The sequence below is a fragment of the Mustela nigripes genome, chromosome 3, assembly GCF_022355385.1.
Source record: "Mustela nigripes isolate SB6536 chromosome 3, MUSNIG.SB6536, whole genome shotgun sequence".
In the NCBI taxonomy this organism is placed as follows: Eukaryota; Metazoa; Chordata; class Mammalia; order Carnivora; family Mustelidae; genus Mustela; species Mustela nigripes.
This window is the reverse complement of record NC_081559.1, coordinates 156,194,555-156,220,250: the sequence shown is the minus strand read 5'-3', so window position 1 is coordinate 156,220,250 and position 25,696 is coordinate 156,194,555. Positions and strand designations below refer to the sequence as shown.

At 38.7% G+C, this 25,696-nt stretch overlaps 1 protein-coding gene across 1 annotated transcript; it reads left to right on the top strand.

Annotated features, from left to right (window-relative positions):
• Positions 1-13,276: 13,276 nt before the first annotated feature.
• LOC132013202 (eIF5-mimic protein 2-like) lies at positions 13,277-15,014 on the top strand. The gene is given in 2 exon segments (XM_059392917.1): positions 13,277-13,564; positions 13,566-15,014. Coding segments are annotated over 2 exon segments (1,254 nt in total). The 5' UTR covers positions 13,277-13,358; the 3' UTR covers positions 14,614-15,014.
• Positions 15,015-25,696: the final 10,682 nt, after the last annotated feature.

Sequence of the window (25,696 nt, the reverse complement as noted above, 5' to 3'; positions counted from 1 at the left end):
GGACTTGTATACCTCACAGCACTCACCATATCACATACCTTCCCCAATGTCCATAACCCAACCACCCTCTCCATATCTCCTTCCCCTCAGCAACCCTGTTTGTTTTGTGAGAATACGAATCTCTTACGGTTTGTCTCCCTCCCGATCCCATCTTGTTTCATTTTTTTTCCTTCCCTACCCCCAACCCCCGACGTTACATCTCGACGTCCTCATATCAGGGAGATCATATGATAATTGTCTTTCTCTGATTTACTTATTTCACTCAGCATAATATCCTCTAGCTCCATCCACGTTGTTGCAAATGGCAAGATTTCATTTCTTTTGATGGCTGTATAGTATTCCATTATATATATGTGTGTGTGTGTGTGTGTGTGTGTGTGTGTGTGTGTGTGTATCACAGCTTCTTTATCCATTTGTCTGTTGATAGATATCTAGGTTCTTTCCATAGTTTGACTATTGTGGACATTGCTGCTATAAACATTTTGGTGCATGTGCCCCTTCGGAACACTACATTTGTATCTTTAGGGTAAATACCCAATAGTGCAATTGCTGGGTTGTAGGGTAGCTCTATTTTCACTTGTTGAGGAACCTCCATGCTGTTTTTCAGAGTGGCTGCACCAGCTTGCATTCCCACCAACAGTGTAGGAGGGTTCCCCTTTCTCTGCATCCTCTCCAACATCTGTCGTTTCCTGACTTGTTAATTTTAGCCATTCTGACTGTTGTGAGGTGGTATCTCATTGTGGTTTTGTTTTGTATTTCCCTGATGGAAGTGAGTTAATTTCTTGAAAGGAATACAATGATGTTAGGAAGGGAAAATGGATACCTGGTAGCTAAAAAGATATTCATTACACTAGCACATAGGAAATGTTCAATAAATATATTAATTTAAATTAATAATTTAATTTAAAACATTATTTAAAATATTAATTCAAATATTTATTAATGTAAGCTCTTGGTCTTAATATTAATCTAATATTAATTTAGAGTATTAATAAATATTAATAAATAAAAATTAAAATATTCATTTAAACTTTTAAAAATATTAAAGTATTAATTTAAACTATTAATTTAAAATATTTTAGGGGCACCTGGGTGGCTCAGTTGTTAGGTGTCTGCCTTCAGCTCAGGTCATGATCCTAGGGTCCTGGGATCCCTGCTCAGGGGGACGCCTGCTTCTCCCTCTCCCACTCCCACTGCTTGTGTTTCTTCTCTCACTGTCTCTCTCTCTCTGTCAAATAAATAAATAAAATTTTTTTAAAAATAAAAAATAAAATATTTTAAATTAAAAATTAAAAAATAAAACAATTAATTAAAAATAAATATAATTAATCAATAAATATTTTAAATCAATGAACGAATACTTGAACCTTTACTTCCTGCCATACTAAACTGCAGCCATTCACCAAATGTCTTAAGACAACCTCTTATTTCCCCACATTTACAAGGGCTGCCACCTCTTTTTGGATGGCTTCTCTCCTCTTGTCTGCCTACAAATGGGTTTGTTCTCTACGAGTCACCTTAAGTGAAACAGCCTCTTAGGAATGTTCCATGTCCTTTCTCCAACTTGTGCTCTTCTAGTATATTTTGTGTTCCTCTGTTTCACTGCTTCACTGATTGTATTCTGTTATATATCAGGCTCCCCCAGATTTGGTTCCTGTTGTTTGTACCAAAAGTATCCTTATGGATTCTTTTCCCCTCTCCTACACTTTACATTTTTTTATTTAAGAATCCGATTATTTTAATTTAAGATTATACTTTTTTTTTTTCAATAAACACTATCCCCAATGTGGGCCTCAAACTCACGACCCCAAGATTAAGAGTCACACGCTGATCTGTACTCTCAGTACAAACTGAGCCAGCAGGTACCCCTACATAGTTTGGTTTTTTCCTTAAGATTTATTTATTTATTTGAGAGAGACAGAGAACACGGGGAGGGGAAGAAGTAGAGGGAGAGAGAATCTGAAGCAGACTCCCCGCTGAGCACTGAGTGGGGAGCCCCACATGGGGTTTAATCCCAGACCCTGAGATCATGACCTGAGCAAAAATCAAGAGTCAATGCTTAACCACTGAGCCACCCAGGCATCATGGAAGACCTCTATAGTCTTAAAAATTCAATTTCCAGGAACGCCTGGGTGGCTCAGAAGGTTGGGCCACTGCATTCGGCTTAGGGTCCTGGGATCAAGGCCCACATTGGGCTCTCTCCTTGGCGGGGAGCTTGCTTCCGCCTCTCCATCTGCTTGCCTGTCTGCCTACTTGTGATCTCTCTCTGTCAAATAAATAAATAAAATATTTAAAAAAAATTCAAATTCCAGTGCTGTGGGTTTGGCTACTACACTCCCATTTTTACCAGTTTGGTCATTGAACAACCAGTTTTATTTATTTTATGTATTTTTTAAAGGATTTTATTTTTGAGTAATCTACACCCAACTTGGGGCTTGGACTCACAGTCCCAAAATCAAGAGTTGCATGCTCTCCTGACTGAGCCAGCCATGTGCCCATGAACTACCGATTAGAAATCTTGTGCTGAGTCCCTAAAACTATTAAACTATAGAACCTCATGATATTGTAAGTTGTGGCCCATCTTTTTATACATATCCACAAGTATTTCTTGCACTAAGAGAGCTCCATGGAAGAATAAAACCAGCTTTCTGGATAATTTTTATTCCTATCTTCAGGAATTTACATGTAGATTCTATTTGGAGAGACAAGCATTTAAATAATTTAACAGAAGCCAAAACATGCATACACAAACACAGGCTACATAGCTCTTGTGAAACATTGTTAAAAAGTCACTTCTCTAAGCACCAAAAATACGCTTTCTCTCATTTCCAATTCTCACGATGTCTGTCAGTGTGATGTTCATGAAAGGGGTTTGATTAACAGTGTTTAGTTGAGGGGCGCCTGGGTGGCTCAGTGGGTTGAGGCCTCTGCCTTCAGCTCAGGTCATGATCTCAGGGTCCTGGGATCGAGTCCAGCATCGGGCTCTCTGCTCAGCAGGGAGCCTGCTTCCTCCTCTCTCTCTCTCTCTGCCTACTTGTGATCTCTCTCTGTCAAATAAATAAATACAAAATCTTAAAAAAAAAAAGACAGTGTTTAGTTGATACTCTGGTATAGAGAAATTGGTTGATGATATCAAAAAGGACTCTAGGAGAGATTAAGAAAGAGAAAATGAGTTGTAAATAAATATGTTGGAAAATGTCACATACTAATCGATGAGATAATGCTTACTTGACACCTTAAAATTTCAGCTTGAGATTATGCCTTATCTATGTTTTTAAGTATAAACAATATTGTCCCAGTGCTGACTCAGAGGGATTTTTGTCTTCCTAAATCACCTATATTATGTCCTTGAGCACACTAGGTTTTCCTGAATGTCTCCAAGGATGTCCAGTTTGTTATGCCTAGAAATTAAATTAGTTTGGGAATGTAGCATAAAGGATTAGGGTTCCATTTAGAATTTTTCTATTTCTTTATTTAGTTTTTTAAGATTTTGTTTATTTATTTAAGAGAGAGAGAGAGAGAGATCGAGTGGACCAGTGCGGGGAGGGGCAGAGGGCAAAGCAGACTCCCTGCTTAGCAGGGAGCCTGACCCAGGACCCTGGAATCATGATCTGAGCTGAAGGCAGATGCTAAACCAACTTAGCTACGCAGGCACGCCTTTATTTATTTATTTATTTATTATTATTATTTTTCAATGACAAACATTTCGAGAGAATTAAACATATTTTTTCAGGAAGAATGCTTTTCATTAAGTGTTTTAAGATTTAAAAAATCTCTTTTGGGGCGCCTGGACGGCTTAGTTGTTAAGTGTCTGTCTTCAACTCAGGTCATGATTCCAGGGTCCTGGGATTGAGCCCTGCATCTGGCTCCCTGCTTGGCGGGAAGACTGCTTCTCCCTCTCCCACTGCCGCTGCTTGTGTTCCCTCTCTTGCTGTCTCTCTTGCTCTGTCAAATAAATAAATAAAATCTTTAAAAAAAAAATCTCTTTTAAACCCACCAAAGTCAGGTGTGAAATAGAGGAAATGAGTCATTAGGAAAAGGACGTAATTTTTGCAACAAAAAGTGTTACATATACTTCTAATTTATTTGAGGTTTAGAAATTAACTTTTTCTTCTTTTAAGTAACTCACTACACCCAACTTGGGGCTCAAACTCTTGACCCCAAGACCAAGAGTCTCATGCTATACAGACTGAGCCAGTCAGGTGCCCCAGAAGTTCCTTCTTTGTAGTTAAAATAGAAGGCTTCTATTAAAAATCTAACAATCTAGAAAAAAATAGGAAATGAAAAAAATGTTTAAATCTTTTAAAATGTAAGGTGTGTCATTGATGGACAAAATGCTTTTGTGGGATAGAATGGCATAGGAGACCTACAAGTCTGATAATTACCTGGCTGCACACACCCAGACATCTATTTTTGAAAACTGGTGGAAGCAGTTTCACTGCAGATGCCTGAATAATTTTGTGATTATGTAATGCCCTGGTTAATTTCAGAAATCACTCAAAGCAGTGTAAGGGATTAACAAAGTAACTAAAAAAGATCAAAATGTAAAAGGGTCATGCCCAGATATGTTTTTTAATGCTCCAATCTGAATCTTTGACTTTTATCCTCTCCTCTTTCTAAGCTGCCAAACTGGCTTTTCTGGAGGCAGGCCTGGTCTGGGTGAGTGACAGTTAGTGATATTTCTGTTTGGGTAAAATCTCCTTTGAGTTTTGGTCTCCTTGCTCCCCCCCTCCTAAACTCTTTCTCTTTTCTTCCTTTTTTATCTTTTATCTTCATACTGTGTCCTTTTGGCTTTCTTGGTTCCTCTGGGCTCCATGTTTGCTCTCTTCCTTGTTTCCCTCCAACTCTTTCTGTCCCCACTTGTCACTTTTCCCATGGCCAGCTAGTTCCACTCCTGTTTTCCTACATGAAGTGTTTAGGAGGTGTCCTGGTATGGGAAAGTAAACAGCAAACTTGACTTTTCAACTTCCCTGGGCCAAATATTACTTAGTGTGACAAATCTTAACAAATAAGCATAATTATTTATTGGTAGTGTGTCTTCTAAGGATACATAGGACATATAAAATGTGGGTGGCTCTCACACCCAGTGGGGTCACTATAATGAAAGGAAAAAGGCAGAGCAAAAATGGAAAACAACAAGTGTTGGCAAAGATGTGGAGAAATGGAACCCTCGTGCCTTGCTGGTGGGAATATAAAATGGCACAGCTGCTATGGAAAACAGTTTGGCAGTTCCTTGAAAAGTTAAACAGAATTACCCCATTACTCAGCAATTTCACTCCTAGGTAAATACCCCAGAAAATTAAAAGTAGAGACTTGTACAGATTCTTGTACACCAATGTTTTTAATAGTATTAGTCACAATGACCTAGCGGTAGAAACAACCCAAATTCATCAATTGAATGGATAAACAAAATGTGGTACATACATACAATGGGATATTACTTAGCCACAAAAAAGAAGGAAATTCTGTCACATGCTACCACATGGATGAGCCTTGAAAACATTATGCTAAGAGAAATAAGCCATACACAAAAGGACAACTATTGTATAATTCCATTTACACGAGTAATCAACTCTTGGAGAGAGAAAGTAGAAAAGTGGTTGCCAGGGGTGGGGGCAGCAGTATGCAGGTCCAGAAGGGGAATCAAGAGGTTAGTGTTTAATGGGAATAGAGTTTCTGTTGGGGATAATGGAAAAGTTCCAGAAACAGATAGTGGAGATGGTCGCACAACATTGTTAAGGTACTTAATGCCATTGAATTGCATACTTAAAAATTATTACAATGGTAGGGGCACGTAGGTGGCTCAGTCAGTTAGGCAACTGACTCTTGATTTTGGCTTAGGTCATGATGTCAGGGTTGTGAAGTCAGGCTCCACATGGGGAGCTTAAGATTTTTTTCTCCATCTGCCCCTCCTCTCCTCTTAAAAAATGATTACAATGGCAAATTTCATGTTATGTCTATTTTACCACACATACACAAATGTAGGTGGTTTGTGGCCAGCCCAGAATGGGCTCCACTAAAGTACCTTTTCCTAATAAGGGCCAACTTAGGGCCCAGAACTGGCTATGTGTCTGCTTCAATTTCAAAGACCTGGAGGAGGTTGAATCTCTCTTCCCAAACCTCTGCCTGAAGCGGGAATTACTATCATCACTTAGTTATTTTCATAGAGCAGTCCCAAGAAAGTACTATTTAATAAGACTTAGGACTTTGGGAAAAACACAGAGTTGTGCATTGTAACTGGTTGTTATATGGGATTTACATAGAGTTAATATATTGGAGAATTAAATTTTTATTTTTTTATTTTTTTTTTAAAGATTTTATTTATTCATTTGACACAGAGAGATCACAAGTAGGCAGAGAGGCAGGCAGAGAGAGAGAGAGGAGGAAGCAGGCTCCCTGAGGAGCAGAGAACCCGATGCAGGACTTGATCCCAGGACCCTGAGATCATGACCTGAGCTGAAGGCAGCAGCTTAACCCACTAAGCCACCCAGGCACCCGGAGAATTAAATTTTTTAAAACCCAAACTTTCACTTTTATTACCAAAACACCACCTGGTTGTTATAGAAAATTTAGAAAATAAAGGTAACGAGGAAATAAAAGTCACTTATAACCCCATCATCCAAAGAGAGATAACTGTAACATTTTGGTATATATCCTTTCAATAATTTACATTTTATCTATATTATATATATGTATGTATCTGTATAGTGTATAGATATGTATATGCACTTATGTTTGTGTATAAACTGTTTTGTGTGTGTGTGTATATATGTATACGTATATGTATATATATGAAATATATATATATAATGAAATTTTATAACCTCCTCTTTAAATTTAACAATGTCTTCATACAAGTAGTGGTTAAAATTTGGATCTGCAGGACGTTACTTTTGTTTAGAAGCTCACTTTGTCACACTCGTCCCTTAGCTGCTTTGGTGGAGCAGTAAATAAATAGAAAAATCTCCCAGGCATTATATTATGTGAGGAAAACAGGACTGTGTTTGGCAATTTGGTTCCCTCATTCAGATACATGTTTAGGTTGGAGCAAGTCAAAGACATAGATGACTCCTTGAGAAAAAATGGTAGATGGAGCCTCAGTGGTTTGCCTCGGTCTGGTGGCCGTGTGTAGCTGGTAGAGTCATTTGCAGAATTACCAGTCAGCCCTCAGAGCCTTTTGTTCAAGTTCCTTAAAATAGACATCCCTATTGGGGGATTCTTCACACTAAGAAAATAGAGATTGTTTCAGGCTTTTGCTTTTCTTTTGGTAATTTTGTCTTACACGCGGGAATAATGTCTACAGCTCAATTTGAATTTTCCTCCATAGGAAAGCGGACTGTTGGAAGGCCCTGACCAAACTCAAGTGTGGAAGCATAGCAGCAGGGGTAGGGGAGGAATCAGAGCAAAGGTGATTTTCATGGCAGTTTTCTTTGTTTGATGTATCTAATCAGTGAGTGTGGCTGGAGCTGTGCACACATTGGGACAGGAGCTGGTTCAAGGTGACTGACGTCTCACCACGGAAGTCCTCTGTGGGGAAATGAGTTGGCTTTCTTTGGAGACTGTGTACCTCCAGGAAGCAATCCGTGGCTGCCACAGATTGACCTCATGCTGTATGCATTCAGTTCAACCCTCCTACAGATTTGCCCCCTCTGTAACATTTTTTCCTCACCCTTCACAGCACTGGTTCCCTATCTTTCAAGGCTCAGCTTAAGGGCTACCTTCTTACTCAGGGTTTCCCTGACCATCATATCTGTTCTCCATCGTGGACCCTATTTGTTTCCTTCCTTGAACTCACAACCCCAAGTTTAAGAGTCATATGCTTCTCTAACTCAGCCAGCCAGGCGCCCCAGGGGAATTTTTTTTTCTAAATCTAGAAACTTTTTATTTTTTAATATGTAAATAAATAAATGAATTTATTTATGATAGGGAGAGAAAAGGAGAGAGGAAGGGGGAGAGAGAGAGAATCTCAAGCAGGCTCCACACCCAAAGCAGAGCCTGACATGGGGCTTGATCTCACATCCCTGAGATCATGACCTGAGCTGAAATAAAAAGTTGGACCCTTAACCGACTGAGCCACTCAGGCACTCCTATTTTATTTTATTTTATTATTTGTTATACGTAGGCTCCACACCCAGCATGGAGCCCAAGTTGGGGCTTGAACTCATGACCCTAAGATCAAGATCTGAGGAGACCAAGGGTCAGATGCTTAGCTGACTGAGCCACCAGGTGTCCCTAATCTAGAACTTTTTTTTTTTTTTAAAGAACTTTTTTTTTTTTTTTAAAGAAATGAATAATATAGGAAGTCAGGGGCCCCTCATTGCAACTTTCTTACTCTCAGTTGACTTTTTCTTGACCCAGCGTACTCTTCAGTCGCCCTCACGTTGCCGGTTGTTGTGCACGCAGGGAAGGCATGCTATTTAATTTGTGTTTCCTCCACCACTTCTTTTCATCTCCTTTACTCCTCTTCTTTTCTGGTCTATTACCTCCTCTGCTTGCTTCTATGGTTATTCTCTTTAATGCCTCCCCCTTCATTTTTCTTGGACTCACTGTATGATATATTTAAAATGTCTTGATTCCAAAGATATTAGAAAGCATAACAAAATATACACGAGTGCACATATGTGCAGCTGTACCTATAGACACAAATTGACTCATAAACTGGGGCGGAAGGAAAGCTGGCATGGAGGCCCCCACTTCCTCATGGAGCCCATCTCACCAAGTCTATAGCCATCTCCAGTCGGGCATTCTAAGGCCCCAGATGTTCTTGCTTTACTTGTTATGGGCTGAATATGCCCCATGATTAAAGCTACCTTTTCTATCAACTCCCGTTAAGGACAAAGGCAGAGTTCACTACAAGGGACAGTGTACTAGTCTGCTAAGGCTGCCATACAAAATACCACAGGCTACGTGGTTTAAACAGCAGAAAATTATTCCCAGTAGTTCTGGAGGCTGGGGAATCCAAGACCAAGTTGCCCACAAATTCAGTCCTGGTGAGAGTACTTTTCCTGCCTTGCAGACAGCTGCCTTCTTCCTATGTCCTTACACGGGCTTTCCTTGGTTTATGTGTGTGGAGAGACATCATCTATCTCTTCTCCTCATCCAATCCTATGGATGAGGACTCCATCCTTATGACCTTATTTGACATTAATTACATCCTTATAGGCCTTGTCTCCAAATACAATTACCTTGGAGGTTAGGGCTTTGACATATGAATTTGCAGGGTTGGGGGAATACACAATTCAGCCCACAGTGGGCATGAACTGGATATGACTGTGTGCTGTGCACTTTAGGGATTTTGTAGATCATGTTCTCTGGTTGTGCATATTCTACTTGATTTCTCAATTGTCGCTTTTAAGTCTTTTTAAAAGATTATTTATTTATTTATATGACAGACAGAGATCCCAAGTAGGCAGAGAAGCAGGCAAAGAGAGAGGAGGAAGCAGGCTCCCTGCTGTGCAGAGAGCCCGATGCAGGGCTCGATCCCAGGCCCCTGGGATCATGACCTGAGCCAAAGGCAGAGGCTTTAACCCACTGAGCCACCCAGGCGCCCTGCTTTTAAGTCTTTAGTGAAGACTTTATAGTGAATAGCAAATTTAACTGTACAACAAAGCAAACAAGTTGAAATTATATTATTAATATTTCTATTTGTAATAAAGGAGTGTGTAGTCTGCATTTTTAAATAAGTAAACCCTATGCCTAACATGGGGCTTGAGCTCATGATCCCAAGATCAAAGGTCACATACTCTACCGACTGGGCCAGCCACAGGTAGCCCTGTAGTCTTGTATTTTTTAAAGATTTTATTTATTTATTTGAAAAAAAGAGAGCACAAGCGGAGGGGAGGGGCAGAGGGAGAGGGAGAAGCAGACTCCCCACTGCGCAGGAAGCTCCATGTGAGTCTGTATCCCAGGACCCTGGAATCATGACCTAAGCTGAAGGCAGACACTTAACTGAGCCACTCAGGTGCCCCTGTAGTCTGCATTTTTAAAACGAAAATAAAATTGATTAAATGTGGCTTGATTTTCACTATCATTATGTGCCAGTAATTCTGAACAATGCAAGCAATAACCTACTCATCTAAAAAGTCTTTAGTTGCTCTTGGTTCTAAAGATTTGCTGTGGTTACTGGTGAAAGATTTTAATAGCCTCAAACTGACACATTTTTATTAGTTATCCTTTAATAAACCTGGTATTCTACATCGAGGTAAAGTGGTAGAATTCAGTGATGCCGCGGACTCCTAGAACACATGGTCTCAGCTATACGCATTTGTTTCAGGAATAAGTTCATAGAGGCTCAGAATGATCTTAGCTCCCTTCTCGCTCAGTTCTTGTCTCCAACCTTTGTGTTATTACATATTCTGTGTTCAAACAGTAGATTTTAAATAAATAATGATAATACTTTATAGATAGTAATAATTATATAGACAAACAGAATTTGAATTACTTCATTTCTGCATTTGAATCACACTTCATTCTCTCTTTTGCAGGTAGTTCAATTTTATTAAAATTTACTCAGTTACTGGACAATTATTTACACAAAATATTATTATGTTAAGGTATAATCAAGGGATCAAAGTTCAGGTTGGTAGGTATGTATAAAATCTTTCAAATAAACGGTTGTGCTTTTTCCTTTCCTTTCCTGTACTGTAATATTTATCTTATTTAATTTTTAATTTTTTATTTATAGGAATGCATATATAAAGTTCAGTAGAGAAAATTTGTTATTGTCTCTTTTCTGGTCATTATTGTCATTCAATTTCTTGATTGTAAAAAAATGATCCATTTGTGGTTTCAAAAATGCCCACCCCAACTCTTGTCTCCTAATCTTCTTCCCACTTCTCCCTGATCTTTTATCCCTAATTCACTCACTCCTGCCATTTTTTGGTTTACTTTTTCTTTCTTTCTTTTTTTTTTTTTTTAGTAATCTCTACCCCTCTGTGTGAGGCTCAAACTCATGACCCTGAGATGAAGAGTCACATGTTTTGCCACCTAAGCCAGGCAGGTGTCCCAAATTCTTGAGCACAGAAATTTAGCTACCTTTGTGAATAAAAGAAAGGCATCTGTGAGTGTCACAGAGTTAAAAGGAAGGGAGGAGTACACCTGTGAAGGGGTCAGAATTTTCAAGGAGTGAATCCAAAGGCCAGCACTGAAGATATTCAAGGGACAATGACGTGGGGTAAACAAGACGAGGCTAGGAGACCCACCTGCCCTTTTCCTGTTGGTAGTTTCCATCCTTTGTCAAACGGAGGTTAGATTCTGTGAGGGAGATAGAAGCTTCCTTCTAATCCAGTTACCGCAAACCCCTTGGAGAGCTGTATGTGTATGTTTCGCTTTCTAGTGTCCTCAGGAACTCATCTCCTAGGGCATAGTTTTAGGCTGAAACTGGTTTTTTCAGGTCAAAAAAAGTCAAACAGTTGCAATTTCACGGTTTCAAGTGTTCCTAGTTACTGGTCATGATGATTATGATGAAGACCATCTTTCGATTCTCTAATATCAAGATATTCTTTTGGTAGGTCCAGCAGGTTTCTGGCCCTGGATACAGACTCAACAGAGGGCCTCACCCTTTGCAATGGGAAAGATCTCTATAGAGATACATGGTTACAAGGAAAAAGGAAGTTCATTGTGTAACTTTAAATTCCGTTCCTATTACCAGACCACGTAGTTACGGAATATTACAAATACTTCTTTTTTTTTTAAGATTTAATTTATTTATTTGACAGACAGAGATTACAAGTAGGCAGAGAGGCAGGCAGAGAGAGAGAGAGAGAAGCAGGCTTCCTGCGGAGCAGAGAGCCCGATGCGGGGCTCGATTCCAGGACCCTGAGATCATGACCCGAGCCGAAGGCAGCGGCTTAACCCACTGAGCCACCCAGGCGCCCCAATAAAATCATTTTTGAAAAAAGGATAAAGAGGCTATTTGGGCCAGAAAGGATCACAAAATATTAAATCTTGGGGCGCCTGGGTGGCTCAGTGGGTTAAGCCGCTGCCTTCGGCTCGGGTCATGATCTCAGGGTCCTGGAATCGAGCCCCGCATCTCGGGCTCTCTGCTGGGGGGGGGGGGTCTGCTTCCCTTTCTCTCTCTCTGCCTGCCTCTCTGCCTACTTGTGATCTCTCTCTGTCAAATAAATAAAATCTTTAAAAAAATGATTTTATTTTTTAAGTAATCTCTACACCCAGTGTGGGGCTCAAACTCACAACCCTGAGATGGAGAGTCACATGCTCTACCAACTAAGCCAGCCAGGCATTCCACAGAACAGCTTATTTATCCTAGTGGTGACACAGCCCATATAAACTTTTTAAAGATTTATGTATTTATTTGAAGAGAGAGAGAGGTAGGTGGTGCAGAAGGAGAGGGAGAGAGAGAGAATCTCAAACAGACTCCCACTGAGTACAGAGCCCAATGCAGTGCTCCATCCCATGACCCTGAGATCATGACATGAGCTGAAATCAAGACCCGGATGCTCAACTGACTGAGCCACCCAGGTTCCCCACAGCACCTTTAACCTTTTTTAAAAAGGTAAAAATTTAACTAAAAGGAAGTCTTTTCTGGTTTTACTTACAGCTCAAAGGAAAAAAGATTAAATCATATCATGCTTAATATGTATTTTGAAAGATTGAGTTTTGTAGTTTGATCAGTCACTTAAAAAATTCTTTAGATTTGTAGTTTTTTTTTTAAAAGATTTTATTTATTTATTTGCCAGAGGCAGAGGAAGAGAGCTCAAGCGAGCACAGGCAGACAGAGAGGCAGGCAGAGGCAGAGGGAGAAGCAGGCTCCCCGTTAAGCAAGGAGCCCGATGTGGGACTTGATCCCAGGACCCTGGGATCATGACCCAAGCCAAAGGCAGCCGCTTAACCAACTGAGCCTACCCAGGCATCCCTAGATTTGTAATTTAATCTTTCTTTGAATTTCCTGGGGTTTTGGAACTAATGGTGGGTTGTTTTTTTTTTTTTTTTAAGTAGATTTTATTTATTTACTTGTCAGAGAGAGAGAGAGAGAGTACCAGCAGTGGGAACAGCAGGCAGAGGGAGAAGCAATCTCCCTGCTGAGCAAGGAGCCCAATGGAGGCTCAATCCCAAAACCCTAGGATCATGACCTGAACCAAAGGCAGATGCTTAACAGACTGAGCCACCAGGCATCCCTCATGTGATTTTTTTTTTTAATTCCACAGTGCATTAGAGTTATTACATAAATTTATGCTTGTAACATAAAGGATAATGATTGATTGATAAGTATGCTAAAAATACTAAATGCATTAAATAATTAGAATTTTAGTATCTAGGCAGAGGAGACACCGCCGCAGTTGCCACCACCTCGGGGATTTCTGGCTCTTTCCTCTTCGCCTTAAATTCGGGTGTCTTTTATGAATAATCAAAAGCAGCAAAAGCCAACGCTATCAGGCCAGCGTTTTAAAACCAGAAAAAGAGATGAAAAAGAGAGGTTTGACCCTACTCAGTTTCAAGACTGTATTATTCAAGGCTTAACTGAAACTGGTACTGATTTGGAAGCAGTAGCAAAGTTTCTTGATGCTTCTGGAGCAAAGTTTGATTACTGCCGTTATGCAGAAACACTTTGACATTCTGGTGGCCGGCGGAATGCTGGCCCCAGGTGGTACGCTGGCAGATGACATGATGCGGACAGATGTCTGTGTGTTCGCGGCACAAGAAGAGCTAGAGACCATGCAAGCATTTGCTCAGGTTTTTAACAAGTTAATCAGGTGCTACAAATACCTGGAGAAAAGTTTTGAAGATGAAGTAAAAAAGCTGCTGCTGTTCTTTAAGGGTTTTTCAGAGTTGGAGAGAAACAAGCTGGCTATGTTGACTGGTGTTCTTCTGGCTAATGGAACACTTAATGCATCCATTCTTAATAGCCTTTATAATGAGAATTTGGTTAAAGAAGGGGTTTCAGCAGCTTTTGCTGTAAAGCTCTTTAAATCATGGATAAATGAAAAAGATATCAATGCCGTGGCTGCAAGTCTTCAGAAAGTGAGCATGGATAACAGACTGATGGAACTTCTTCCTGCCAATAAACAGAGCGTTGAACACTTCACGAAGTACTTTACAGAGGCAGGCTTGAAAGAACTTTCGGAATATGTTCGGAATCAGCAAACCATAGGAGCTCGAAAGGAACTCCAGAAAGACCTTCAAGAACAGATGTCCCGTGGTGACCCATTTAAGGATACAATTTTGTATGTCAAGGAGGAGATGAAAAAAAACAACATCCCAGAACCCGTTGTCACTGGGATAGTCTGGTCCAACGTCATGAGCACCGTGGAGTGGAACAAAAAGGAAGAGCTTGTAGCAGAGCAAGCCATCAAGCACTTGAAGCAATACAGCCCTCTACTTGCTGCCTTTACTACTCACGGTCAGTCTGAGCTTCTGTTACTGAAGATTCAGGAGTATTGCTATGACAACATTCATTTCATGAAAGCCTTCCAAAAAATAGTGGTGCTTTTTTATAAAGCTGAAGTCCTGAGTGAGGAGCCCATTCTGAAGTGGTATAAGGATGCACATGTTGCAAAGGGGAAGAGCGTCTTCCTTGAGCAAATGAAAAAGTTTGTAGAGTGGCTCAAAAATGCTGAAGAAGAATCTGAGTCTGAAGCTGAAGAAGGTGACTGAATTGTGAAACTATACCCTCAGTAAAGTAAACAGGAGTTGTAGATAAAATGTCATGTCTCATGTGTCCTGGTTCTTACATCTTCCTACCTCCCTATATCAAACATGATATAAGGGCTTTCATGGCAAATTTTATTTTAACTGTTTCTATGGAAACAGTTGGGTTTAGTTTCTAAAACCATGTTTTAAGTAGCTACAGGAGCTATAGATTTGAATCTAATGTTGCATTAGTCTTTTCAGTTATCTTCTACCTCCTGTATTTTCTACTGTAATAATGTAATTTAAGGCCTTCCACAATGAACAGTTCACTTTATTCCCTAGGTTTTCTATATAAACAGTTTTCAAGATATGATTTGGTTAAAAATAATTTGTTATAAATATTCTGTTTGCAAATTAAACTGTAAAAGTAAAAAAAAAAAAAAAGAATTTTAGTATCTAAAACTGTTCATCAGGGGACGCCTGGGTGGCTCAGTTGGTTAAAACTGTTCATCATGCATGTTGGGGTTCTAGACAATATTTTCAAAAATATGCAAAATACAGCAAGAATATGTATACTGCTAAATAAAAGAAACTGGAAAATCTGCCTAACATGATCATCTTTGCTCTTCCTTGATCACAGGGATGTGAATAAGAATACAGATTTTAAAGGATTGTTTCAATCAATAAAAAAACTAAAGCCAGATGGCCTATCAACTCAGCAATGTTTAGTGCAGGAAATAAGCAAATCAGCAGCTGTCATGTAAAAGGCTGTATACCTAGCTGGGGACTTGAGGATGGGCCTAATGTGATACGTTTTGAAGTCTCTGAAACCAGAGTTTAGTGTGAAATAGGGCATTTTATATGAATATACAACTGAAGATATGATGTTGGGGATCAAATGCAGAACGAATATAAATAACCCTATAATGCCGTAGAGCTGTTTAGGTTATGAACCACCATCACACTTGGGAAACTGACACCATTCAACTCTTCACTGGATATTCAAGGGGAATTTTGTCTGAGTCTACATTTCTTCTGCTTTTTGATGGAGAATCATAATTTTCACATTTCTTTTATACCTTACTTACTTTCAGATTTTTTTCTCTAATGCCCTCTAAATCAGTAAGATATTTTGGGAAGAAGTTTCCAAATAGTAATGGCATATGTTTAAAAAAAAAAAATAGACAACAGGCTCAAAATGGAGTCACTTGTGTTAAGACCATGTCACCAAACTGAAACTCAATACCTAACCTAATTGCAGTTTCAATCTCCCCCAGGAATATAATCTTTAACTGGTCAGTCTGGAATTTACTGGTCAGCAGTAGTGAGGTAATTCACTTGAGAGACCCCTCCAACACCCCCCTCCCTGAAGAAAGATGAGGTAATCCATTTTTTCCTTGTCCCTGCCCCCTTCTGTCTGTAGAAGTCTCCTATTTTGTGTAATAATTTGGAGCTTCTTTCTATTTGCTGTATGGGATGCTGCCTGATTCATGCATAAAGCCAGTGTGATCCTTAAGTTTATTCAGCTGAATTTTGCTTCTTAACACACATTAAGCTTAATTTTACAGAGATATTCCCACAAGATCTCTTACAGAGACATGCATGAGACCTTTTCGTTTTGTGAAATAGGGATAGGGTAAAGTGAAGAGTTTTTAATAGGGAACACTTTTGGGGAATCTCAGGAAGTCTGGGTGTCATTTTCCTGTGATTTTGGAACTCTTTTACTTTTAGAGTCTAAAATTTACACTGACAGTGCCCTCAACAATCTGCCATTCCCAGAGATAGCTATATATTTATTTATTTTTAAATTTAAATTCAATCACTTAACATATAGTGTATTATTAGTTTCAGAGGTAGAGTTCAGTGATTGATCAGTCTTATATAACACCCAGTCCTCAATACATCACGTGCCCTCCTAAATGTCCATCACCCAGTGACCCCATCCTCCCATCCCCCAGAGATAATTATTTAATGTTCATTCATTTCTTTCTAACCACAGTATCAAAACAAAACACAAAAAGATTTGGCACAGCAATCTCTGGCAGACAAAAGACTAGTGAAATTATGAAACAATCATCTCATGTTGCTAAAATATTGCAAAACAGCATTTAATCTTATGGTTGTTAAATTCACTCCTGGCTCTATACTTGCTTTTTTTGTTTCTTGGTCTTTCCACATTTTTTTCTTAGAGTATATTTAACACACAATGACATGACATCATATGGCTCTGTAATTAACTTGGTAACTAAGTATACACCAATTGCAGCCACTGAAGACAGCCAAGTCTGAAGACATCAGCTGTTTGCCTTGACACAATCTTTTCCAAAATATGTTCCATGGCTGTTAAAGGTGTTCCTTGGAAGAAGGTTTCTTCAGTCAAAGAAGGTTGTGGAACACTTGATTAAACAAAATTCAACAGCCTTTTCGCTGAAGCATTTCTCAAAGCCTTCATTATATTTATGTGCAATGAGAACCTCTAAGAGTAGGTTATAATATATACTATTTGTCAAATATATTTGCTCATAGGACTTTTTTAAAAAAAGATTTATTTATGTATTTGACAGAGAAAGAGAGAGAGAGAGAGAGTGATTACAAGTAGGCAGAGAGGCAGGCAGGGAGAGAGGGAAGCAGGCCCCCGCTGAACAGGGAGCCCAACTTGGGGCTCGATCCCAGGACCCAGAGACCATGACCTGAGCAGAAAGCAGAGGCTTAACCCACTGAGCCAGCCAGGCGCCCCAGACTTTTTTTTTTTTTTTTTTTTTTGAGGAGCATCCCATAAGACTAATATTTAAACCACACACTCAAAAATGTAATTTTGAGGCAGTTTATGTGGACACTTTTGTCAGTTGCTTTCCCAGCAACATTTTCCTCTTCTACTTTCTTCTAATCCTCAGTTTCCATTTTCAGAATTTATAAGGTTCTAGGGAGGCTGATTCTGACCCTCAACCCAGGGATAAAACATATGACCTGGGCTAAGCCATTCGGTGTGTTCCATCCAACAGACTTTGGTGATTGGTTGGAGGGGGCAGATATCAGAGCCCAATCCAATCAGAGTTCTTCCTGGAAATGCATGTGGGAGAACTGTGCTGGCATCTTCCTGTTGGATATTGGAGAGCAAGCAAGCTATCCTAGGAACTTTAGGCTACCCTTCTGGAAATGCAAAGAGTGCCAGTTTTATCAGGAAGGCAGTAACAAAGAAGGCAGAAGATATGGTGAGAAACCGGTCCTCAGGGAGCTTGGAGCAAGCTCTCCCTATGGACATTTTATGTAATACCCCCCCAATTTTTTTTATTGTTAAGCCAGTTAAGTTGAGTTGAGTTTTCTTCTTAAAGGCTTTTATTTATTTATTTGTTTGTTTATTTGAGAGACAGCGCATGCAGGTGTGTGGGAGCTGGAGGAGGGTTAGAGGGAGAGACAGAACCTTGAGCAGAGGCCACTGACTGAAGGCCGAAGAGGGACTCAATCCCACAACACTGAGATCATGACCTGAGCTGAAATCAAGATTCAGATGCCCAACTACGTGAGGCACCCAGGTGCCCCTTAAGTTTTTTTTTTCCCTTTTTTTTTTTTTAAAGACTTTATTTATTTATTTGACAGAAAGAGAGATCACAAGAAGTAGGCAGAGAAGCAGGAGGAGAGAGAGGGGGAAGCAGTCTCCCCGCCGAGCAGGAAGCCCAATGTGGGATCCCAGGGATCATGACCCAAGCTGAAGATAAAGGCTTAACCCACTGAGGGATCCCAGTGCCCCTTACGTTTGGTTTTCTATTATTAGATAGCTTGCTTCCACAGTGAGACACACACTGTAAAGGATTACCACCCCTTTTAAGAAAATAAATATCTATTTAATCCTAAAAGGAAGATTTATTCCTCTTTTTTCCTCTCTGCAGTCGATTTTCAGTTTTACTTTCCATTGGGATCTGTAATTGTTTATTGTTGCTATGACAACAATGTTCCAAAAGTGTGCTGTTCTCATTTTTACACTCCTGTACAAGTGTCATCAAAACACTCTGCTCCAGGGGCACCTGGGTGGCTCAGTGGGTTAAGCCTCTGCCTTCGGCTGAGGTCATGATCTCGGGCTCTCTGTGCAGTGGGGGAGCCTGCTTCCTTATCTCTCTCTCTCTTTCTCTCTCTCTCTCTGCCTGCTTGTGATCCCTCTCTGTCAAATAAATTAATAAAAAATCTTAAAACAACAACAACAACAAAATACCCCACCCTGCTCCAACTTCATCAAATCAGCAACAAATCTACCTACTCTGTACCAGGCAAGAAGGTTCCGAGTTAGGACAGTTCTTGATTCTGAAGAAGCTCATAGTCTAAGTTCCAAATTTTCCAAATAATTCTACTCAAAATTGTGGGAAATAGATATAGAAGTTGGAAACATTATAGATGCCTGTTTTACAAAGACATTTCCACAGTTAGCATGGCTAATCTGTCCTTATTCTCCCTGTCCTGTGGTATTCTCACTCTGGCTCCAAAGAGATGGCCCAAAGCAGCCTGTCTAGGTGCCTCACCTCCTGTCTGCTTCCTTTTCTCTCCATGGAAGAAGCTACCTTCATTCAATACCCAGAAGCAATTTCCTAGGCATTTTGGCTTTATTTATTTATTTAGACAAAATTCACATAATATAAAATTAATTACTTTAAAGTGAACAATTCAGTGATTTTTAGTACATTTACAATGTTACACAACCACATTTTACTACCCTCAAAACATTTTCATCATCCCTCAAAAAACTTTGTCCGCGTGAAGCAGTCATTCGCCTTCTCCTGGCAATTACCTCAATCCCTGGCAGCTACCAGTCTGTTTTCTGATTTTTATGGATTTACCTATTCTGGATATTTCATACCAATGGCATCATTTAGTATATGGTTTTTCTGTCTGGCTTCTTTCACTTAGCATAATGTTTTCTTTTTTTTTAATATAGCAATGAGTCAAGAGCATTCACATTTTCATAGTGCTTCCAAATTTCTAATAGATATCTTCATGATTCAGGAAAAAAAAAGAAATTCTCAAATCATAAGTAATTAGTATTTTTTCAAAAAGATTATTTATTTATTTGAAAGGAGAGAAAACATGAGTGGGTGTGTGGGGAGGGGCAGAAGGCGAGGGAGAACTGGACTCTCTGCTGAGCAAAGACCTTCCCAGGGGGCTCTGTCACAGGACTCTGAGATCATGATCTGAACAGAAGGCAGATGTTTAAACAACTGAGCCACCCAAGCACCCCCTTATAGCTAGTATTCTGACACAGATTCAGAAGGACATGGTCTTATTTGGAAATATCAAAGAGAAAAGATGAAAATATTCTGTAAATTAGTAAGAACAAAAACATAAAGCAATACACATACTCTCTCTCCACCTTCAGGAGTGCTTAGGTAGAAAAAAAAGGAATGAATGTTTATTGAATACGTGGTATTTGTTAGGGACTTTGTGGCATTTTATGAGACTGACAAACTGCCTAATACACTAAGGAGGCCAGTTAACACCATATGGGTTTTTAACACCATAAAGAAAGGTTAGTTAGAATATAGGAAAAAAACAAAATAAAATTATATTCATAGTCAAACAACCCTCACATTTGGTATATTTCTAAGTTTTCTTTAATATGTATGGATTGTTAACATTTTGTTTAGTTTTATATAGTTTATTATTCATTTACATGACTTTTTCCAAAATAAACACACTTTCCCATGTGATTCTAAGTTATTCATGATATCATTTTGATGGCTGTAAAATACTTCATTTTATGATCACAGCATCATTTATAATTACTATTTTATTGGACATTTAGATTATTTCCAATTTCTTGTTTTACCAATGATGTGATACATGTTTTGTAAATAGAGCTGTTTCACCACTTTTTGATTATTTCACTAAGAAAAACCTCCAAAATGAAAAGTATTGGGTCAAAGGGCATGAATAGATTAAGGATATGCCTCTAGATCCAATATTACCAATATTAACATATCAATGTTTACTTAAACGTAGGATCACTTCAGTATATTTTAAAACATATTACTACAACACAGCAAAAGTAAACACTTTATGGTACTGAATAAAATTTTTTTTAAAGATTTTACTTATTTATTTGACAGAGAGAGAAAGAGAGATAGAGCATGAGCAGGGGGGTGGGACAGAAGGAGAGGGAGAAGCAGGCTCTCCTCTGAGCAGGGAGACCGACATGGGCTTAATCCTAGGACCCAGGACCATGACCCTAGTTGAAAGCAGGCGCTTAACCAACTGACCCACCCAGGCTCCCTGAATCAAAATTTTTTAAAAATCAAATTGTTGGGGCGCCTGGGTGGTATGCACTTGGTTAAGCATCTGACTCTTCGTTTTGACTCAGGTCATGATCTCAGGGTGGTGAGATCCAGCCCCGGGTTGGACTCTGGGCTCAACTCCATGTCTGCCTGAGTTTCTCTCTCCCTGTCCTTCTGCCCCCTCCCCACCCCCCACCCCTGGCACACACACACACACTCTGTCTCTCTCAAATAAATAAATAAATAAATCTTAAAAAAAATCAACTTGTAGAACAAAACGGATGTCTGGTACAAACAAAAGAAAAACATCCTTACTTTTCAACAAGTTTTTGTTCTCCATTATTTTTTACAATATTGTGAAAGTAAGTAGCAAACTTCCACTCTTTCAATCTTAGAAGTGAGGAAATCTAAGGAAATCCTGAAACTATTCACACAAATAGAATGAAAATGGGATAAGGCATCATGTCTGATCAACCAGTCACAAATCCATAGGGCTCCTTGAGCTGGGAGTGATATGATTGGGGTATATAATAAAGAATCTATTGCCATTCAGATGCTTGATACTTAGATGACTACATAATGTTAACGATAACATTTTTAGGTTTCACAATTATGAGACGATAGTCTTTCTTCTGTCAGCAGGTGGCAGTAGATACTACAACTAGGTCTTGGAGTCCAAAATGTAAAACCATCTGAGATTTTAATTTTCGGCATGACTTTTTATATTTAAATAATAACAGTAATACCCTGTAGGAAAACAGATGAATTCGTTATGTCACCATCTTGCTTCATCTTTATTTCTGTCATTGGTACCAATCAGAATTTCTGAATGTGAAGTAATCAGTAAACGTTAAGTAGCATGCACTTACATGCTAATCATTAGAGACCATCATTTTAACAAATTTTTATAACAACTTTCTTTTTTCTTTAAGATTTTTATTTATTTATTTGACAGACAGAAATCACAAGTAGGCAGACAGGCAGGCAGAGAGAAAAGGGGAAGCAGACTCTTTATTATTATTAATTTTATTATTAATATATAATTAATTCTATATATTAATTACATATAATTAATATATAATTTTATATTAAAAATTTAAAAAGTAATTTTATATAGATAAATATGAATATAATATATTTTTATATTTATTTTAAAATTTATTTATATATTTATTTATATTTATTTTATTTATTTATATTATATATTATATATAATATTTATATTATTTATATATTTGTTATATAAATCTAATATATTTAATATAAAATAAAAATATAAAGAAAGTAATTTTATATTAATAATAATATATAATTAATAATTATTATTATTAATATAGAATTACTTTCTTTTAATGTCTCTTTTCATTCTTTTCCGTTCCTTATCTCCTGCCAACAATCCAAGTCTTTAACCCCCTCAGATGATTTATTTTGGTAACTTTCTTAATAACTTTTTTGCCTTTACTCTCCTCTTATTTCAATTAACTAAACACCACAAGAAGACTAATCTTCCTAATACATCTTTTGTATAATTTAATTCTCTTTCAAAGAGGAGTAGTGTAAGAGCAGTCAGAGGGCTATTGTAGCTCAGTGGACAAATGTGGAGGAACTCAGAGCAGATAGGATATGGGTTGGAGAGAAGGAGCTCCATGTAAATGTCATTATGGCTGTGAGCCCATCAGGACTGACTGAATGGGATAGGAATAGAGAATAAAATATGATTGCCAAGGCTCTGCCTTAAGGAAGCAAATGGAGAGTGGTAGGAGAAGTGAATGGTGGCCTGGTGGTCCCCATTTCTTGTGGGGGTAAGCTGAACTAAGGTTTACTGAGCCTAAGTCACTCTCCAAAGACAGAGAGATCAGTGTGGAAGGAAAGAGACTGAGGAAAGCATGTTCCCCAGCATTTTCCATGCAGAGCTCAAGTTTTATCAGAGATTGAATTCCTTTAGACTGGTGTTTTTCAAACTATCAGTGGTGAATGATTTTTTTTTTAATTTTAAAAATTTTATTTATTTATTTGATGGGACAGAGATCACAAGTAGGTAGAGAGGCAGGCAGAGAGAGAGGGGCAAGCAGGCTCCCTGCTGAGCAGAGAGCCCAATGCAGGACTCGATTCCAGGGCCCTGAGACCATGACCTGAACCGAAAGCAGAGGCTTTAACCCACTGAGCCACCCAGGCGCCTCTGAATGATCTTTAAATTACCATCCCACCACTGACCAATACTTTAAAAAAAAAATAACAAAATGAATTACTAGAAAAGTGAAATTAAAAAACCCAAAGACCTATAAAATGTACTCCCCAGGTTTTACATTGTTTGATTCAACAAACATTAGTCTTAAATAGGTATAGGAGTTTCTAAACACCCACTCTCAAATTCTGTTCTTATTTCTTCCTAGATGGTAATGAATAGTTTGTAGACTCCTGGCCCCAAATTTACGGCTATAGCTCAGATGATTTCCTATGAAATCTCCTCTCTGTACTCATTCAGCCCTAGGGTGATAATGGTGATTGCATGTCCATAGATGTTTTACTCTTGACTTTGCTCACACTTCAATAAACAGTTCCTTCATTAAATATCCTTTAAAAAAGATTTATTAATTTGTTTTGGGGGGCAGAGGGAGAGGAGGAGAGAAACTTAAGCAAACTCTGTACTTGTGACCCTGAGGTTATAACCTGAGCCAAGACCAAGAGTCAGATGCTTAACAGACTGTGCTACCCAGATGACCCAAGCATCCTTTTTTTTTTTTAAAGTTTTATTGAAGCATAACTGGCATTCAATAAATTGCACCTATTTAAAGTGTATAGCTTGCTGAGTTCTGACAATTTACACTGTAAACCATCACGGTGATCAATAACCATCCTTACTACCTCAAAAGTCCCATTAAACATTCTTTGTTTCTTTTTAAAAATATCATTAAACATTCATTTTTTTTTTCTTTTTAGTAAGCTTATGCCCAACGTGGTACGTGAAATCAGGACGCCCAGATCAAGGGTCATATGCTCTATCAATTGAGCCAGCCAGGTGCCCCATATCATTAAACATTTTTGAATTAAACATTTGAATGTGCCATCTCTTCCCTATCAAAACTCTGACAGAGTCCTGGGTCTCAAAAATTCAGTTTTTTTTTACTCTAAGTCCAGTGATCTCTTTATATTATAGTCTATAATTTTATGAATAGTGTTAGATGATCAGTTATCTTTCTAACATTTATTTCTGTAACTCTATTGTTAGTTCAACTAAGGTCATAGCCATATTTCTTTTTGTTGCATATGTTCCACTGATTGCAGAAGAACACTTGCTAAGTAGTTGTTTCAATGTAGAATTGTTTGCAAGAGCGATGCCTGAGCGGTTCATTCAGTTGAGTATCCAACTCTTGGTTTCCTCTCAGGTCATGATCTCAGGGTCATGAGATGTAGCCCAGTGTGAGTCTCCATGCTCAGTGGGGAGTCTGCTGGAGGATTCTCTCTCTCTTTTTGCCCCTCAAACTGCTCATGCTTGCTCTCTCTCAAATAAATAAATAAATCTTAAAAAAAAAAAAAAGAATAGTTTGCAAGAAATAGAGACCCACTCAAACTATTTAAATGGAATGGGATTACAGTAAGAAGCATTAATTTCAAACAAGAGCAGTGATATGGCTGAGCCTAGCTCTGCCCTGGGACCTCAGCACAAGTGACCATCAATGTTTGTTCCAGTTTAATCCTTTGTCAGTAAATTGGCTTAGCTCTGCTCCATGAATGTGCATCCTTCTGTCTCACTGCCAGCTGGTAATTTCACTCCAATCTCTTATCTTTTTGAGTCAGGCCACATAAATCAGAGAGATTGCTGTCAATCGATGACTCTCTACAACCTACCTTGTGCCAAGTGACCATCCTTGGTCAAATTAACTGGGAGACCAGATTATGGTTACTGCACAAACTGAGGAAGATTTAGATGGGGCAGAATCTCTGATGTGGGGGTGTAAGTGGTTCTAGAGAGAGAGGAAAGCAATATTTATTCATCAACTAATATAAAATTCTTATATAAAAGTAAGGTTTTTTTAAAAGATTTTTTTATTTATTAATTTGACAGAGAGAAATCACAAGTAGACGGAGAGGCAGCCAGAGAGAGAGAGAGATAGGGAAACAGGCTTCCTGCTGAGCAGAGAGCCCGATGCCAGACTCGATCCCAGGACCCTGAGATCATGACCTGAGCCGAAGGCAGCGGCTTAACCCACTGAGCCACCCAGGCGCCCCTAAAAGTAAGTTTTTAACCAATTCCTTTCATTCTACCAGCCATCTTCAAATCCTCCTAGCCTTCGTACTTAGGCTTTTATTAGAAAGTGCTGAAAGAAAGAATAATCCATAAGGCTGATGTCACTAGCTCTTAAGGGTATAGAATCCATTGATATTGTTAAGAGCAAGTTTAGACTAAGCTGCAAGTGCTAGTTGTTAAGTCCTAAAAGGTTAGAAAAGTTTCTTCTTTATGTACTTCTTAGAGCTTAAAATATGCATGATGAAATACTAAGAGGGAGACAGGGTATACAGAATTTCTCAAATTATTTTTGATCAAAGAAACCTTTTTTCCATAGGCTTCTTAAGGGAACACGCTTTGAGAGACTGTGGATCTGCTAAACGTAGGAGAGCAATTAAAAAAAAAAAAAAGGAGAAGTACCTCATATATGGCTTATATTCTACATAGTGTAGACTCTATACCCAAGGGTAGAACTGAACCACAAACTTTTGGCTGCTTGCCAATCTTTAAAACAGGCAGGACCCAGAGTGTTATGCCTTTATAAAGCTGCAAAAAAAAGTTGGGAAAAAAAAAATAAAAGCTGGGGTCATTAAATCATTCAGAACAATTGGCACTAATCGGT